Source organism: Puma concolor, chromosome C1 (assembly GCF_028749965.1).
Source record: "Puma concolor isolate L17-30 chromosome C1, mPumCon1.1.hap2, whole genome shotgun sequence".
Classification (NCBI taxonomy): Eukaryota; Metazoa; Chordata; class Mammalia; order Carnivora; family Felidae; genus Puma; species Puma concolor.
This window is the reverse complement of record NC_141674.1, coordinates 16,818,839-16,835,652: the sequence shown is the minus strand read 5'-3', so window position 1 is coordinate 16,835,652 and position 16,814 is coordinate 16,818,839. Positions and strand designations below refer to the sequence as shown.

At 54.0% G+C, this 16,814-nt stretch overlaps 1 protein-coding gene across 5 annotated transcripts in view; it reads right to left on the bottom strand.

The window, feature by feature from the left end:
* EPHB2 (EPH receptor B2) overlaps positions 1 to 16,511 on the bottom strand; it is a 187,563-nt gene extending 171,052 nt beyond the window's left edge. For 2 of the 5 annotated variants that reach the window (XM_086715993.1, XM_086715994.1), the window contains exon 1: positions 16,330 to 16,475. In XM_086715993.1, the coding sequence (XP_086572119.1) occupies positions 16,330 to 16,390 (61 nt within the window). In that variant the 5' untranslated portion in view covers positions 16,391 to 16,475. Of the gene's footprint in view, positions 1 to 16,329 lie in introns of all 5 variants that reach the window. The other 3 variants (XM_086715992.1, XM_086715990.1, XM_086715991.1) reach the window with 3 other exon arrangements.
* Positions 16,512 to 16,814: the final 303 nt, after the last annotated feature.

Sequence of the window (16,814 nt, the reverse complement as noted above, 5' to 3'; positions counted from 1 at the left end):
TTACTTTTGTTCTACCTCATTTTCTTTTTTTTTTTTTTTTTAATTTTTTTTTTTCAACATTTATTTATTTTTGGGACAGAGAGAGACAGAGCATGAACGGGGGAGGGGCAGAGAGAGAGGGAGACACAGAATCGGAAACAGGCTCCAGGCTCTGAGCCATCAGCCCAGAGCCTGACGCGGGGCTCGAACTCACAGACCGCGAGGTCGTGACCTGGCTGAAGTCGGACGCTTAACCGACTGCGCCACCCAGGCGCCCCTCTACCTCATTTTCAAAACGGCTAGAGGCAGATATTAAGTAATTTATCCAAGTCTCTATGGCTAGGAAAGGTCTTAATGACTTTAAAGGTCTTAATCTCCCTCATGAAGAATTTTAGGGCTACAGACCTAGCCCCAAGTTCCAGGCCTGCAGCTGACTTTCTGTGACCTCAGGCAGGTGCTGTCTCTTTCTGGGCCTAAGTCTCCCAGCTGTAGTATTTTGAATGCTGGGTGGTTCCCAGTGTGCTGCTTGGGTTGCCTGGGCTCTATGGAAGGTCTGAGCCCCAGCAGCATGCCCACAACCCTTCCCTGGCATGGAGGGGTGAAGTGAGGGGGGGCGCGGTGCGCAGGGGAAGGACAGGACTCCAAAGAGCACTCTGGGAGCTGGAGGGCTCCGGTTGAGGAAGAAGAGGCCAGGTAGCTGCCCTCCTCTGACATGCTCACTCTTTCAGGGTCCCCACCATTCTGGCCCACCTTCCCAGTACATTCTGGGCCCTCCCACAGCCACAGTAACTGGCTGCACGGGATTGCCCCGCACCCAGGGTCTGGCTTATTTGAGGGCAGACCTACGCGGCCCCTCTCAGCCTTGAGCCTGCCTCTCTTTGCTCTGGATCCTTCCCCTGATGCCAGCCTCCACAGCCATCTTCCTGAACCCTTCCCTGCCTTTGCTTTCTTTCAGTGGCTGCCTACTGCCTCCGGCACCGAGTCCAAATGCCCTAGCTTGTCACTCGAGGCCTCTCTTCCCTGGTGTAGACTTCTTCTGCCAGCCTCACCTCCCATTTCTCTCACACACTTATGTTCACTGTGGCTTCTGCACACCTGCGCTTTTCCAGCCTCTAGGGCTGTGCTCAGGCTGTGCCCTCTGCTAAGCATGCCCTTCATTCCATTCCTTGTGTGTCAAAAATCCTATGTAGCCAAATACCCCTTCTCCAACAGCCCAGGCTAGAAGACAGTTCCCCTTAGCGCTCAATACATTCCATCATCTCTGAACCTACTTTTTCATCCGCAAAGCAAATGTTAGTCACTATTATGCACAGTTGTTGAGGGGATTCAGTGAGAGCACATCCGAAAAGCAGCCAGGATGGTGCCCAGCATGTAATAGGGACCCAGTAGGGAGAGTCTGCTATGATGATGCTGTTGAAGGAAGAGAAGAAAGAGAACAAGAAAGGGAAGAGAGAGAAGAGACAGAAAAGGAAGAAGAGGGAGGAGAGCTGTCCTAACCTTCTACTGGGATATAACTCATTGACATCACAGTGTCATTTCTGTTTGATTCCTTTCTGTGTCCTTTAGCATTCCGTAGGCTTTCATAAACGACTGTTAAATGGATAGATGATGGATGGATGGATGGATGGATGGATGGATGGATGGAGGTATGGATGGATGGATGGATGGATGGAAGGAAGGTGGAATATGGAAAAGAAGGAAGTTTGTATGGACAGATGAACAGAAACAGATAAGTCTGGAGGAGACTGAGCGTGCCATCCCAGAAGCCTAGCAGCTTAGCATCCCACTGGCAGATGAGGCTTCTGGGACCAGATGCCAAATCTGTTCCCCCTGGCTCCAAGCTCCTGTGCTCCTGGCCAGTATCAGTGTGCTCTCAAGGTTGAGTGAGTGGAAGCTCAGGGCAGCTGATGCCCAGGGGAGTTCCAGCTCTTCCTCCACCTGTCACCAGCCTCTGAGAGTACCAGCCCCTGACAGCAGGAACATATCTCCAAAAGTATGAGCCAAGTCAATGGGAAAACAGGATTTACTTTACAGAAATTCAGTGTGGGGGCCAACTTCTCCAGAACTCCTCCATGCAGAAAGTTTGGCAAATCCACAGTCAATGGCTCAGAAGGTTTCCTCAAACCTGGAGATTTATGCTGTTGGCCAGCTCTTTCCAGGGCCAGAAACTAGAGAATAAGGAAATATCGCAGTCCAGATACCAAAGGGCATCTAGAGAGGTGGAGAACTGAACTCTGCTTTTGGTGCTTGTTCATTCCTCCATCCATTTATTCACCCAACTATTTAACACACGGAACTATCCTACTGTTATCCAGACAGCCATTCAGCTGTCCAGCCACCCAGCCATCCAACCATCCAGTCTTCATGAAACCATCTTGTCCACCATCCATCCATCCATCCATCCATCCATCCATCCATCCATCCATCGAATCATCCAACCAACCTTCAAATTGCCCATTATTCATCCAACCATCCAATCCATGCAACTGTCCATTCATTTACCCTTTATCTATCCAGACACTCACCCATCCAACTGTAATCACTCAAGCACTACTCCAAATGTTCAGCTGCTCTCCACTTATCCAGCTGTACACTATTCAACCAGTATGGTTGAGGACCTCCCAGTATGGTCGGGGGGAAGCCAGACATGTTGATATAGGACACAGTACTATATCATAGTACACAGTATGGTCTAATGTATGCATTATAAAATAGGTAATATGTTCAAGTTACCACCAGGGCGCCTGAGTGGCTTAGTCGGTTGGACATCCAATTTTGGCTCAGGTCATGATCCCATAGTTCGTGAGTTTTCTCTCTCACAAATAAATAAACATTAAAAAAAAATTTTTTTTTTTAAAAAGGTGCCATCGGGGTGCCTGGGTGGCTCAGTCAGTTAAGCGTCCGACTTTGGCTCAGGTCATGATCTCACAGTTTGTGAGTTCAAGCCCCGCATCAGGTTCTGTGCTGACAGCTCAGAACCTGGAGTCTGCTTCAGATTCTGTGTCTCATTCTCTCTCTGCCCCTCCCCCCACTTGTTCTCTGTCTCTCTGTCTCTCAAAAATAAATAAATGTAAAAAAAAATTAAAAAAATAAAAATAAAAAAAATAAAAAATAAAAAAAGGTGCCATCAAGAACACAGAGGCCACCAAGGATAGATGGCTCAAGACTGTCCACAGAAGCAAGAGGGACCAGAGAGAGAGGTCAGGGCAAGCTTCAAACAAGAGGAAATGCTCAAGTTTGGTCTTTATAAGCAGCAGAAATTAGCCAGAGAGAAGTAATGGGCGTGCCCAGGCAAGGGGGAAACATGAAATAGCATGGTGGATTCTAGAAGTCCAAAGGCCTGAGACCTCATAACCACCTGGTTAACTGTGGACTATGCACCAGTCCCCAGTTTTTCTGAGCCCGCTGGACTCTATAATTTCCCCTTGATTTCTATAAAGAAAGGACTACGTCCCCCTGCGGGGAGCCAAGCTGCCATCTGCTGACCTGGGTTGTGTTCTGGTGGTTATAAGAGGGGTCCATCTGGAAGGGAGACAAGTGGGCCCCCCAAAGTTTTGTGGGACAGGCTTTGCTATCAAGCAGACATAGGTATAAATCCCAACCCCATATTTTGCTGCAAGTTACTCAACCTCTGAGTCTTTCTTCCCATTCTGAAAATGATAAAGACCCTGGTAGCTCCCTCCTAGGCCCAGGAGGACTAGGACTGAACGAGGCAACCCAGGGGGGAAGTATGCTTCCCAATTGCTGCCGATGTTCAACATGTGATCTAAAAGAATGGTTAACAGTGTGGGCTTCAGACATCACTGGATCAATTCTCAGGAAACACCAGTTCTTTGTCCACGTCTATAACGTATGGTCAGACGCCCATACGTGTGTACACGTGCCCGTGCAAAAGGAGATGCAGATGTGGCAAAAATGTTCACGACTGTTGAATCTAGGTGGAGGACACACAGGTGTTTATTCTACTATACCGTCAGCTTCCCTGTATGTTTGAAATATTAAAGGGAACAAGAAAAGAAATCAGCTCTTTGTTGATCTGTCTTGAAGTCAGGCTCCCTGACTTTGGATTCTAGCTCCATTACCGACCGAATGGCTGTAGGCAAATTATTTAATGTCTCCAAGCCTTGATTTTTTTTCATCTGTAGGATACAGGTAATAATAGCACCTAAACACAGTGCCTGGTCTCTAGCAAACCCTCCATAAGTGTTAGCTGCTGATTTCATTATTATTACTATTCTCATGGAACAGCTGAGAAACTGAAGCTACGAAAGGTTCGGTAAACACCTACTTTTCATACATTATCTCTTTTTTTTTTTTAATTTTTTTTTTTAACGTTTATTTATTTTTGAGACAGAGAGAAACAGAGCATGAACGGGGGAGGGTCAGAGAGAGGGAGACACAGAATCCGAAGCAGGCTCCAGGCTCTGAGCTGTCAGCACAGAGCCTGACGCGGGGCTCGAACTCACGGACCGCGAGATCATGACCTGAGCCGAAGTCGGCCGCTTAACCGACTGAGCCACCCAGGCACCCCCGTACATTATCTCTTTTAATTCTCCAAACGGCACCACAGGGTAGGTGCTATCGCCCTCATTGTACAGATGAGGAACAAGGCTGATGACGATGAAGTGACTCACCCAAGGTGTCACAGCTGGCAAGTGGAGAAGCCGGGATTTGAGCAGTCTGCCTATCTCCCAAGTCTGGGATCTTCCCCCTGTGTCTCCTGCTTCTTCCACATCCCTGGACCCAGGCCAAGGGGACATCAGAACCCTTTCAGCTCCAGAAGGGAGTCCCAAGCTTTGCTGGCACGGCTGGGCTTCCGGGCCAGCTCGGGGACACCCAGCGTCAGGGCCTCCTTGGCAGCTCAGGAGCCCTTTCGGCTGTCCTCCCGAGAGCCACAGGAGCTGCCATCTGAGGCCGTGGGGAATGACAGCTGACACTGATGGGGCACGCAAGAGGACGTACCGGCCGGGGCCCTGACTCAAACAGACTCCCTGGGCCACGGTCTTTCGTGGGTTCCAGAAAGGCCCTGCGGGCTCTGGCCGAAGCTGTTCCCAGGCTCTGCCTCCCCGTGAGAGGCGGAGAAGCCCCATTCAAGCGGGACGCATCCCACTGTGCGCTAAGCCGCTTTCTCCCCACTTACACGTTTCAGATGCTTTTTGTCCTTCCGGCTTCCCATGGACTCAGGCCAAGTGACAAGTTGGTGCTGTGGACATATGTCGTCGCCATAATGGGAATGCTGACCCCACGCTCTCTCCCTGCTGCGGCCAGGCAGCTTGCACCCCGCCCCGGTGCTTGGCATGCCCTGCTCTCAGCCACACGGGACTCCCTCCAGCTCCCTGGAGCATCACACACTCAGAGGCCTCCCACCCGGACCTTTGCAGATGCCGTCCCATTGCCTGGGAAGCTTGCCTTGTCGCTTCTTTCCTGGCTCTTCCTTAAGAATCCTCTAAGAACTTTCTTCCTAGAAGACCGTCCTAGCCCCATTTCACAGAGGCTCAAAGAGGTAAGTTAAAAGAGCCATGGTGATGCCGTGAGTCAGAGCCAAAGGTCCACCGTGGCATGGTTCTATTGTAAGACCATGTACTTTCAGTTCAGCAACTCTGCCCCAAAGAAGAAGCCCGGTGGAAGACACGCCCTCTGCCTTCGAACATGGCAGACACCTGCAAGAAGGAGCTTATGCTTCTGCATTATTCTGGAAGGCAGGAAACAGGAACTGTGGAGGGAGTTACAGGAAAAGAAATGCCCCCAATTCAAGGTTAAGAGGCATTTCCAACAACCTCACTACCTACCAGCTGTGTGACCTTGGGTAAGTCACTTCGGCTCTTAGAAACCCAGTTTCTCATCTACAGAATGGAGATAACAACGCCCTTGCTATTTCACTCTCCCCAACACACCTAACCTAGAGCTTGTAAGCTGCCCGCCAGTGAACCAGACCCAGCCAGCAAACGTGGTTTGCTTTGGCCAGGACTATTATTTTAGGATAAACTGAGCAAACGTGTAAGAAACTCATTTTTCCATAAACATCAAAACTTTGAAAATCAGAAGATCTGGCAAAACTGAACCCCGATTCTGGCACGGCAACACGGTCAGGAGTGGGTAGCACCTGCCTTCTTTCGAGAGGTCGTGTGCTGTCTCTGGGGTATTACCATCTAACACCCAGCTCACCTCACTCATTCACAACCAGGGCCAGCTTGTGAGTCTGGGGTCCTCTGGCCACTACTCCTGGAATTTATTATCTGTATTATGTTGGGCTTGATTCTCTGTTCAGTCGGCAAAGAGAAGCCCCATTTCTTTCCTTTTCTTTTTAAGTTTATTTATTTTGAGAGAGAGAGAGAGAGAGAGAGAGAGAGAGTGCACGCAAGAGCCTGTGAGTGGGGGAGGGGCAGAGAGCGAGGGAGAGAGAGAATCCCAGGCAGACTCCACACTCCATGCAGAGCCCTATGTGGGGCTCCATCCCACAAACCTTATGAGATCAGGACCTGAGCCGAAATCAAGGGCCGGATGGGTAACCGACTGAGCCACCCTGGTGCCCGAGGGAAGCCCCATTTCCTGCTCAATGCTTTAACACATAAAATCTGGATTCTGTGTTGCTCATTGTGTTCAGCAGGTCTTTGGAGGGGATGCTCAGAGCTCAGTGTCCCCCACCCACCCACTTCACCCCGGCACGTATCTCCAAGTGCTCTGAGCCAACCTGCGGTCTCAACTTAGATTTGCTAGCAACAGGCCAATGCCCCTGGACTTTGTAGTTTCCTCCAATGCTTCCCTACTCCTATGGTGGCCCCTGGCCAAGGTGGGAGCGACAAACCACAGTCACACTGTTACGGGTTCTTTGGCAGTTGAATGGAGAACACAGTAGCTTCTTGCGATGGCCGTCTGAGGTGGGTGAAATCACGATCCTCAATGTATTGATGAGGAAACTGAGGCCTCAAGGGGTGATGTGTCCTGCCCTGGGCCACAGGGGCACCTTGGCCCCATTCTCCAAATTCGGTCCCACCAGACCAGGGCCTCCTTCTCTGGCCTCTAGCCTCACACCAGATCTTGAAGAGCTATGATTTCCGGCTGCTGTTTTCAATTATTTGTAATTGACTGCATAAATATCTATTTCGTGCCTATCATGAGCTTTGTGCTGGGTGTGGGATAAGGTGAAGTGGAGAGTCCTGCGCCATCTCAGGGGAGACAGGTAACACTGGAAGCCAATGCAGGGAGGTGGTGCTGGGGTGGAGAGGGAGGGAACAAGCTTTCTGGCTTCCTGTTACCCGCACCCCTGCACCAGACTATAAACTCCCTGTGGCAGATCGTCTCCAAATATGGCCACCAACAATGCCTTCCATTGCTAAACACAAAGCCGCTCCTCCCATTGAGGGGGGTCTGAACCTAAGTCTGGATCACAGGTTGGCTGAGGGCGCATGGAGACGTGTGCCGCGGTGAATAGGTGGGTGGGGGACACCGAGCTCTGAGCATCGACTCCAAAGATGTGTTGAACACTACGAGTAGCGCGGACTCAAATCTTATGTGTCAAACCTTGGCCAAGAAATGGGGCTTTCCTGGGAGTGCCCAGCTGGCTCAGTCAGTATAGCATGTGACTGTTGATCTCAGAGCGGTGAGTTCAAGCCCACGTTGGACATAGGGCTAAAAGGAAGGAGTAAGGGAAGAAGGGAGGGAGGGGGTGGGGAGGAGGGAAGGAGTGGGGCTTTCCTTTAACGATTGAGCAGAAAATCAAGTCCAGTGTCTTTTCCTGTACACTGAACCTGATGAGGAAGCCTGGGATGAATCCGAGATGCTTTGTGACTTTTTCGGCGGCAAGGGTGATGTTTCGTGATGTTAGAGCCCGGGTCTTTAGAAGACTGGGAAGTTTCTGCTTCTCCATCCTGGAAGCCAGCCATCAAGGAAAGCAAGCCAGTCTGGACTACTAACGGTGAGAGATCCTGAGGAATGGGGCCAGCCCCTGCCATCCCTGCCAGGGCCTCAGAGAGGGCATGTGAAGCCAGGATGGGCCTTCCCCCACAACCCAGCTGAGTGTGGGCTTGTGAGTGATCCCAGCTGACACCAATGAACGCCCAGCGGAACCCAGCCAATCCACTGAATCAGGAGAAAGAATAGATCTCTGTTTCAAGCCAGTAAGTTTTGGGGTGACTTGTTATGCAGCAAAAGATAACTGATACACTTTCCAGGAGCAAAGCCTTGTTACTTTGTATAGGTCTCCCCTCCATTGCCTGGAGCCTGGCACTGGACATTGAATCCTGGAGCTGGAAGGGCCCCCAAAACCACCGAGTCCCACCCCCTCGTTTTATGGAAGAGGCAGCTGAGGCCCAGAGAGAAGAAGGAATTTACTCCAGATCACACAGAGAGAGGGGGGCAGATCTGGCAGGAAGACTTGCACCCACAAGGGTAAGAAGAGTCACACAAATGTGTGATGCAAGTTGGTAGCAAGTTACCCCTAGCACTCACATGTTGTCTGAAGAGGCAGCCACGATTCGGCTCCAGCCAACTGTGGCCCCGTGGGACGTGGGCCCAGCGAAGCCAGATTGTCTGACTTTTCACAGAAGCCAGAAAGAGGATTTCTCTCTAAAATCTCTTGATTTCTAAATGTTGGCCAGGAATTCAAGTTGGATGGATGATCTCTGGGCCATTGAGACTGGCCTTGGGCTTCAAGCTTGGTCTGGCCGCTGACCTTGGGCAAGTAGCGTTATCCCCTCAGGCCTCAGTTTCCTCATCTCTACAATGGGCCCCATGGCTCCTGCCCACTTACTGGGTTGCTACGAAAACCCGATGAACGAATGGATTTGGAAGTACGAGCTACAAATGGCCCTGTCGCTGTTCCATAGCCTCAGTTCTCTGTGGAGGCGCCCCTCACAATGTAACGAGTTAACACCCGATTTGTCTAAGTTAGAACAACATTATTCTGGCCATTATGACAGAGATTGCATTTTTATGGCAGGTTTGTGAGTTCCAGAACCCTCCCGCTTGCATTATCTCAGGATGTTGATGGAGTCAGAGGCTGGACGGCTGCCCTGGAGACCCTCGCCAGAGCCAAGCCCTTCCTCTGAGCCGGGAGGTACATTCCAGAAGCGGCTTGAGTGGCAGTGCAGAGCCAAGAGCTTCAGAGTCGCCCAGACCTGGGTTTGAATCCCGGACTCCCAACTGCCTCGCTTTGTGTCCTTGGGCCAAAACTCTGAGCTTCGGTTTTCTCATCTGTAAAATGGGCATAATAATAAAACCGCCTGGTGGGGCTCTTGGGGCAAGTGTATCAGATGTGACATACTCGATGCCCTTAATCGAGCGTCTGGCACAACGATTGATGGCTGATGTCATTAACACGGTATGGAAGTTGGTGCCAAGAAGGAAAGCATAGCTGTAGAAGATCTTACCCCCTTCCTAAGATTAGGGAGGCAGAACTGGGCCAGGGATGGGGCCTTTGAGGAAAACCTGGATGGGTCCCAGACAGAGAGGCTGGAGGGGCCTCGCAACTATCCAGGAAGAGTCAGACCCTTGCCCTATAAGGCTCGGAACTTAACTCTGTGTCTTTGGTCTTCCCCAGAGTTGAGTGAAGAGGCGTGAGGGAAAGCCGGAGACAGAGTCCCCCCAGTAAAACAGCACCCACATTCCCCTACTCTGAATCCAGTTTCTGGCTGGTCTCGAGTAATACCAACCAGCTCATATTTACTGAATGACCATCGACTTGAGGCATGGACTCGGCTTTATCTTTTTAGGGATCAACACATCCATTCCTCACAACCATCTCAAGAGCTGGAAACTACTGTTATCCCCATTTTAGAGATGACAGGTTAAGTAATCAGCCAGAGGACACACAGTAAAGGGCAGTCTGACTCCAGAAGGCCTTCTTGTAGCCCCCAGGCTATGCTGTTTATAGAGCAAGAGAAAAAGGGGTCAGGGCTAAGCTAGAGGACTGTGGGAAGTGCTCTGGTGGGGAGCAAAGGTACTGACATTCCATAGTAATGACAACTAATGAGTATCAGTCCGGCCACGGGTCAGGTTGCACTGCTGGTCACTGTATATAGCATCTCATTTAATCCTTGCCGGCAGCTTTTGACAAGCAGATGCATTTACATCTCCAGTCACAGATAAGGGAGTTAAGGCTCTACACATCACTTGTTCAAGGCCACGGAGCAGGGAAGGTCTCCTCCCTGAGGACACCCGCACCCCCAGGGGGCTGGAGCAAGGCGACAGATGGTTCCAGGAAGCTCACCTAGCATGGCCCAGACTAAGGTGGCCTGGGCAAGCTACCCAGGTGACACAGGGGCGCCAAAGAGACAGGTGTCTCTTCTCCCACCCTCCAGGAGGCAGCTGCCTTAAGAGGCCCTAAAGGGCTTTCAAGCAGCCTTATCAGACTGAGCCGATCCCAATCAGGAAGCTTCCAGGTGCTGTGGCACGACGGCCCGCCCCACCCCTGGGAGCTGTGCAAACATTCTTCCCTGCCCTCCCCCAGCGCAGGCTCTCTGTTCACCAGCAGGCAGGCGGCCCGGGCAGGTGGCGCTAACTCTGATTGATTTCACTTCATTTCAGTCTTTTCCAGTTTACCGCTGAGGTTTCTCTTCCTCTGTCCCAGGAGTCCTGTGTTTTATCTTAGGCCTCTGGGGGACAAATCTGCCTGCCAAATGGAAATGACCAGGGGAGTATACTGAAGATACAGATTCCCTGGCCTTGTTCCTGATCTATTGACCCCCCAGCTAAGTCAGGCAAGCAGGCCAGGCCCACCTCGGCCAGGATGTCCTGATCTCACCCCTCCACCCAGGGAGGGAGCAAGGGCTCCCCTGCCTTGCCCAGTCCAGGCCTCCTATCAAGCCAGCTCCATCCACACCTTTCTGCAGGGGTCTCTCTGTGTGAAGGGGTCTGACCAGTGGCCTAAGACCATAGGTGAGCCCTGGGTGGCCGAGTTGCCCAGCACAGCTGCCCAGAGAACCTTACCACACCCCTGCTCTGAGGCTGATGCAAAACCTTGATGAAGGGGTGGGGTGGGGGTGCAAAAGCCTCAGGAAGGACAACCCCTGGGAGGCACTGGGGCCACAGCAGGGCAGAAGGGCTGGCCGGGGTGGGAGCGAATCTGGAACTCCAGAGTTAGGGGTAGCCAGCCCCCCACTGTGTGCCCAGGTGTAGGCTGGCGTTTTCACCATTACTGAGAAACTTCTGAAACTAAGGCCCCTCTTCCTAGGAAAATCTGCATTAACATCCAGTGTTCAATTACAATTTCAGGGTGATCACAGATCCCCAGACCTAAGGAGGCCTCTGGACCCATGTTGAGCGCTCCCTTGGTGTAAGAACCCAAGTATTTGTCCACAACAAGGCCCTGGACGGGGAGGCAGCGATGGAGCTCTGGGCCCGCCCACATTTGTGCGCTTGCCATCCCAAGACTGGGGGACTTTGGGAGCCTGAGTGATGGGTTGAGAGAGACACTGAGGGTTGACTCGTTGCCTGGATAATCCAAATGCCAAAAAGGGGGCCAAATTAGGACACAGCCATCACTGACTACGCCCACGGGTGCTCTAAGGGAGGGGCACTCAAAGGGCCAAGAAGAACATCTCATGTTCATGGCTATGTGCTTGAGTGCCTGGCACTTTATGTGGGTATCCACAGAAACCCCTGGGGAAACAGAAGTCCAGGGAATCTGAGTTCTTTGCTCAGGGCACATAGCATGCTGGGATTTAAACCCAGGTCTGACTGCCCTCAAACGTTGCGTTTCTTCTCTACCCCACACTATTAGTTGGCTGGCCCTGTTCCCCACCAGAGCTAGAATCCCTTCTCCCTGCCCAGCCCCTGACATGGAATAGGTGCCCGCGGATGGATGGGGGAATGAATGAATAAGTCAACTTGCTTCTGAATTCTACCGCATTTGGGTTTTAAATCTAAGCCCAGATTTCCTGGCTAAGACGGATACATGAAAGCAGCCTCCTTTAGAAACGAAAAGCAGAAGAAACAAGCATAAAAGGAAAACCAATTCCAAATTAATCCCACTGAAGGTCGCCGGGTCTTAGATAGGTAATGCTCAAGAGGTGGGCCCAGGAGAGAGCTGGGATGGGGGTGGGAGAGACAAGAAGGGTATGGGGGGGGGGGGGGGAGGGCAGGCTCGTGTCTAGAACATAGCTGCTGCTCCACCCATTTGAATCCTCAGCTCTGGCTGAACTGCATCCTGTGTCCCTGTTGAAGCCAGCCCATCTGCCTCTCCCTCCAGGAAGACTTCCTTCATCTCCCTGGCCAGGCAGACACACTCCTTCACCTCTGTATCATTCTCCTGATATTTATCACATAACACAATGTGATAGATTCGTTCATACGTTCACTCGACACATATTCATTCAATGTTCCGTAGCTGACCGTGTCATTCAGTGACTGGGGACCCATGGGGCTGGGCACAGTTCTAGGCGCTGGGGACGCTGTAGCAAACGCGGCTGATAAAACCCTCACCCCTACCGGAATCTATAGTCTAGCAGGGATGGTGGACACAAACAAGGAAACTAACAAAGGTCTGATACTTTTTCGGGTGGCCATGGGTGTTATGAAGAAAAATAAAGACGGTGGGTTAAAAAGTGGCTGAACTAAGCCTGTTTTAGATGAGGTAATCAGGGAAGGCCTCTGGGGAAGTGGCATTTGAATCGAGCTCTTTTTACCACAGCTGTGGACATAAAAATAAGCCAGGTGAGCTCCCTCAGGGAGCTGACAGTCTAGTAGGGAACAGATAAGCTGGCCTTTTAACTGTGTGGGACCAGGTTTGGCTCATCGGAACATCCCACACCCTGGAAGTCCGTGATTTTTCCAAAAGACAAATCTAGCCAGGTCCCTCAATGGCTCAAGAACCTTCAATGGCTCCCCACTGCCCTCAGCATCAAGTTCAAATTCCTCAGCCTTCCATCCCAGCCTTTCAGGACTTGCTCTGCCCTCCATTTTCAGCCTGGTCTCCCATGGCTGCCCTCAACACCGATCCCCCTCAGGTGCACCCAAGCAAGTCCCCAGTCATCATGCATCCACGTCCCTGACACAGGCTGCTTCTCTTTCCAGGTAAAACTCTCCTCATCCTCTACAGTCCCGAAGGCACCCTCCTTAACTTTTGAGAACACAGTTCTTCAGTGTGATGGGTGGCTGTGAAAGCTTCATGGCAGGGAGAAGGAAGCAGTGAGAAAATGAAGCCAAGAATAAAGCCGTAAAAGACAAAATAGCCCTCTTCCATCCTAAACCGCCTCTGCTGCCCCAGGTGGCACACAACTTCCTCCTGGCAGCACTCTGGGACACACTTATCACATTATATAGTGCCAACTGTTTTCTCTATCGGCTTGTCCCCCTCTCCCTGCTGGCCCCAGGGTCCAGCACCACACCAGCCAAAGAGGAAGCTCCATAAATATTTGGAGATCAAATGAGCAAATGCACGGAGACCGATTTTCTCTCCACTTCAACCTTTGGATTCCATCTAGTGGCTGGTCTGTCATTGGCCTCTTCTCTTGTTGGATGTGTCCCCCCCAGGGCACTTCCATCCCTCTCTAAGCCCCCATTCCAGATGCTCCAGGCTTGTGTTTCCCTCTTGGGGGGTAGGGGTGTCTCGTGGTTTAGGGGGGAGATACTCAGCTCACCATACTAACCCAGGAACCCCGCAGCCCCAATTCACATACCCCCTCTCCCTCCCCTCTCTCATTCCAAAGGCTAGGGCTTTCCCAGGATCTTAATGCTTGGGATAGCCTTGGTACTACGGGGTATGAGAAGGGGGGGAAGGGTACGCCAGCCACGTGGCTCAGGGGATCGGGAACTGCAGGGGCAGCCCTCAAGCGCCCCAAGCTTCAGACCTGTCTCGGCAGACTGTGCTGCTCGCAGGTGGACCCCGTCTCTTCTGGGAGGTGCCACAGTAGCACTGTCCATCCTCATGGTCCACCCCCCGAAGGCCACACACACTTCAACGTGGCCTTTTCTCATCGGTTATGTCGTCTGAATCTCACAAACACCCCTGTGAGACAGGGAGGATGGGCACTATGGTAACTGTCATCTAACAATGGAGAAACCGAGGCTCAGAGACAGGAAGTGAGTGGGTGCATGTCATGGAATCCCAAGAGATCACCCAGACCATTTTACACCCAGGGAAACTAAGGCCCCTATAAGGGAAGGAGCTGGCCCAAAATCTGATAGTAAATTAGAAGAAGGGCCCTAGACCTCTACCTCATACCATATCCCCATCCATGGGCCAACTCCTCGTTAACCCCTAACAGACTAGACGCCTTAGTGTTGGGGGGAGGGGCAAAGAAAGAGCCTGAAGCAAGGCTTGGGGTGCCCTCCTCCCACCCTGCCCCCAAGTGGCAGCCCAAGCAGCCATCTCCTCCTGTGATGTCAGCAGCTCATCAGCCCAGTGTCAGGCTCACAGTGCCACCAGGCCACAGCTCACCCGATCCCAACCATCCCCAGCCAGGGCCATGGCCGGACAGACATGGGCCTTCCATCTACCCCACGGTAATTAAAAACACACCCAGGCCTCTTCCAACGTGAAGAGGGGCCAATTTTCTTCCCCTCCAGCACCGCTGACTGCAACCTAAATAGCAATATTTATGCCAAGCTCCCCATAATACTGTAAACATCCCAATGTATAGCGGGCCAACACATGAGTCATTTCCCCAAAGCCATAGTTAGTAAGTGGTACCTCAGCCATATTCCAGGGAGCTCCCGCCAGCAGCCAGGCCCCAGGGCTGCCCTCCACACCCAGGGCCCCGTGGCACCCTCGCTGCCCCAGCGGCCCCACTCTGGGAAACCACAGGCAGCCGCCAAATCCTCCAGGAGCCGGAGGACAGCTGCCTCCGTTCAAGAAACCGGCTGCCATCTAGGGACACCCCTCCAAACTGTGGTCACTAAAGCGCTCATTTACTCAAAGAAGGACTAAAGTTACAACACAGGGTCCCCTGTCACACCGTTTGCAGAGCCCCATGCCCGGTCTGATCAGGTTTTTGTTCTGGGGTTTTTTTTGAGCTGCCTGAGAATGGTCTTCCCACCAGCCCAAAGTGGCCTGAGATGAGGAAACATACGCTTCACTCCTCAGCCCATGGTGGCAGAATCCTAGAAGGGGTCACCCTGTTGAGGGGCAAGAAAACCCAGCAGTATGAACAGAGCCCAGGCTCCGGAGACCTCAGACCTGGGTTCTATTTTTATCGCCCAAGGGCCATGAGTGAGCCACTGACTTTTCTGAGCCTTGGTCTCCCTTTCTACTAAAAGGGAGTAAGAATCATACCCACCTGGCTTCGGTGGAAGACTTATTTTGGGGAATCCAACGAAATTGTGGGTGGGAAAGCACTTTGTAAAGCTCAAAGTACCTTGTCAACTGTGCAGCACGTTGTAAACCACAGAGAGCTGCCTGCAGTGCGAAGTACTTCATAAACTGTAAAGCGGTTTGGAAACTGTAAAGTGCAGTACACATGAGAACCATTATTCATGTTCGTTTCTTGCCCTACAAGCTTGGCCATTTGTGGTGGACACACCCAGACCCCTCTAACTTTCCCTGCAGAGCAAGCCGGCTCGGGGGACCTGGCAGCCACCCTGAGCCTTTGGGGGTCGGGTGGTACCAACACACGAAAGCCGTGGGGAGAGGGACCAGCGACCCTGGCCAAGGCCAACACATGGCAAGAGCATCTGGTCCGGCCCTGGCGGCAGCTGGAGAGTTCCCGGGGCTCCAGCGGCCACGCTGAGCTCTGCCGCCAGCGGGGCGGTGGCCGGCAGGGGTGCCCGGAGACCCCGCGCAGCGGAGAGATGCCCACGGACCCATCCCCCCCTCCCCGTAGTCCTCCCGGGGAGGGGACCCCATTGTACGCCGCGGGCGATGGGCAGGCACCCGCGCGGGGGGCTGGCGCGTTCACTTCCACTCTGCCAGTCCTCCGCTCTTCGGGGCGCCGGCTGCATCCCGGGGGCGCAGACCGCGCGGGCCCCCACCCCGGCCAGCCGCGGTGCCTCCCTCCCTCTGCTCCCTGCCAAACTTTCCGGCCCCGACTGCGCGCCGGGCCCCGGGGCCGGCGCCCCTCCACCCCGTGCCGAGCCAGGCCAGGCCCGCGCGAAGGGGGTGCCCGGGCCGGGGGCGGCGAACGCGCGTGGGCAGCCCCCCGGCCCTGGGCGGCGCTCGCCGGGCTGGCTACAAAGCCTCGGCAAGATGGTCCCTTCGCCTCCTCCTGGCACAGTCAATCAGCGCCCGCCGCTCCCCGGGCGCCCGCGGGGCCCGCGCCTCCCGGCGCGGCCGGACACACCTCCCCGCGGCCACCTGCGCCCGGCGCGAGCCCCCGGGCAAACTTTGCGGGCCGCGGGGCGGAGGTGGGCGCCGGCGGCCGCCCGTGCCCGGCCGCTCCCCGCCCCCATCGCCCGCCCGCCCGCCCGCCCGCTCACCTTCCACCGCGGCGAGCAGCGGCAGCAGCAGCAGCGCGGCCCCCAGCCTCCGCAGGGCCATGGCTGCGCTTCCCGGGGCCTCGGGCCGCGGCGCCGCGGGGCCCGGGCGGCAGCGCGCGCCCCGGGCTCGGGGGGCCGGGGGGAGCGGCGAGGCGCGGCGCACACACAGCCGCCGCCACCGCGCAGCCAGCAGAATGAGCCATCCAGCCCGGGCAGAACGGGGACCCGGGCTCCGCCAGCGCTGGGCACGGCCCACCTGAGCCGCGGGCGCGGGGGGAGCCCGGCCGGGCCGCCGCCCCCCGCGCGCGCCGGGGACCCCAGCCGGCCGCGCGCGACCACCGAGCCCCAGCCCCCTGCGTCCGCGGGGCCGCCCGGGGGGCGGCGCGGGCGCTGATGCGCGGAGACCTCGCGCGTCCGGGCGACGGAGACCCCGAGCTCCCCCCGCGCAGCAGTGGTCTCTCCCGGCGCTGTGGCTCCTCCAGATA